Source organism: Penaeus monodon, chromosome 20 (genome assembly GCF_015228065.2).
Source record: "Penaeus monodon isolate SGIC_2016 chromosome 20, NSTDA_Pmon_1, whole genome shotgun sequence".
In the NCBI taxonomy this organism is placed as follows: Eukaryota; Metazoa; Arthropoda; class Malacostraca; order Decapoda; family Penaeidae; genus Penaeus; species Penaeus monodon.
Window position 1 is genome coordinate 30,842,664 of NC_051405.1, and position 332 is coordinate 30,842,995.

At 37.3% G+C, this 332-nt stretch overlaps 1 protein-coding gene across 1 annotated transcript in view; it reads right to left on the minus strand.

Moving 5' to 3' along the window:
* LOC119585765 (WD repeat domain phosphoinositide-interacting protein 4-like) overlaps window positions 1–332 on the minus strand; it is a 10,415-nt gene continuing 10,083 nt past the window's right edge. The window contains exon 9 of the mRNA XM_037934476.1: window positions 1–222. Coding sequence (XP_037790404.1) covers window positions 113–222 — 110 coding nt within the window. The 3' untranslated portion in view covers window positions 1–112. The remainder of the gene's footprint in view (window positions 223–332) is intronic.

Below are 332 nucleotides of genomic sequence, written 5' to 3' on the forward strand. Positions count from 1 at the left end.
TAATCCTCTTTAATTATCCAAAGATCAGGAAAAGCATAATGGGGAAACTCAGCACACTGATTTCAGCAATACCACTGATAACGTGATACAGAAGCCCTGCTCTGCCTACGTTTTAAAACTCATCATCTGCGACAAGGTCTAAGTAGACATCAAATGACTCCCGGTTACAGCATCCATCTGCCTTGAACACATACTTGTGAAATGTTCCATCCACACATATTGCTGAAATAAGGGAAGAGGAGCATTAGTAAGCTTGTTTTATATACAAGAAACTAACAACTTTCATGGACATAGAAAACAATAGATTTTTTTCTTTTTAAATCAGAGCTCAG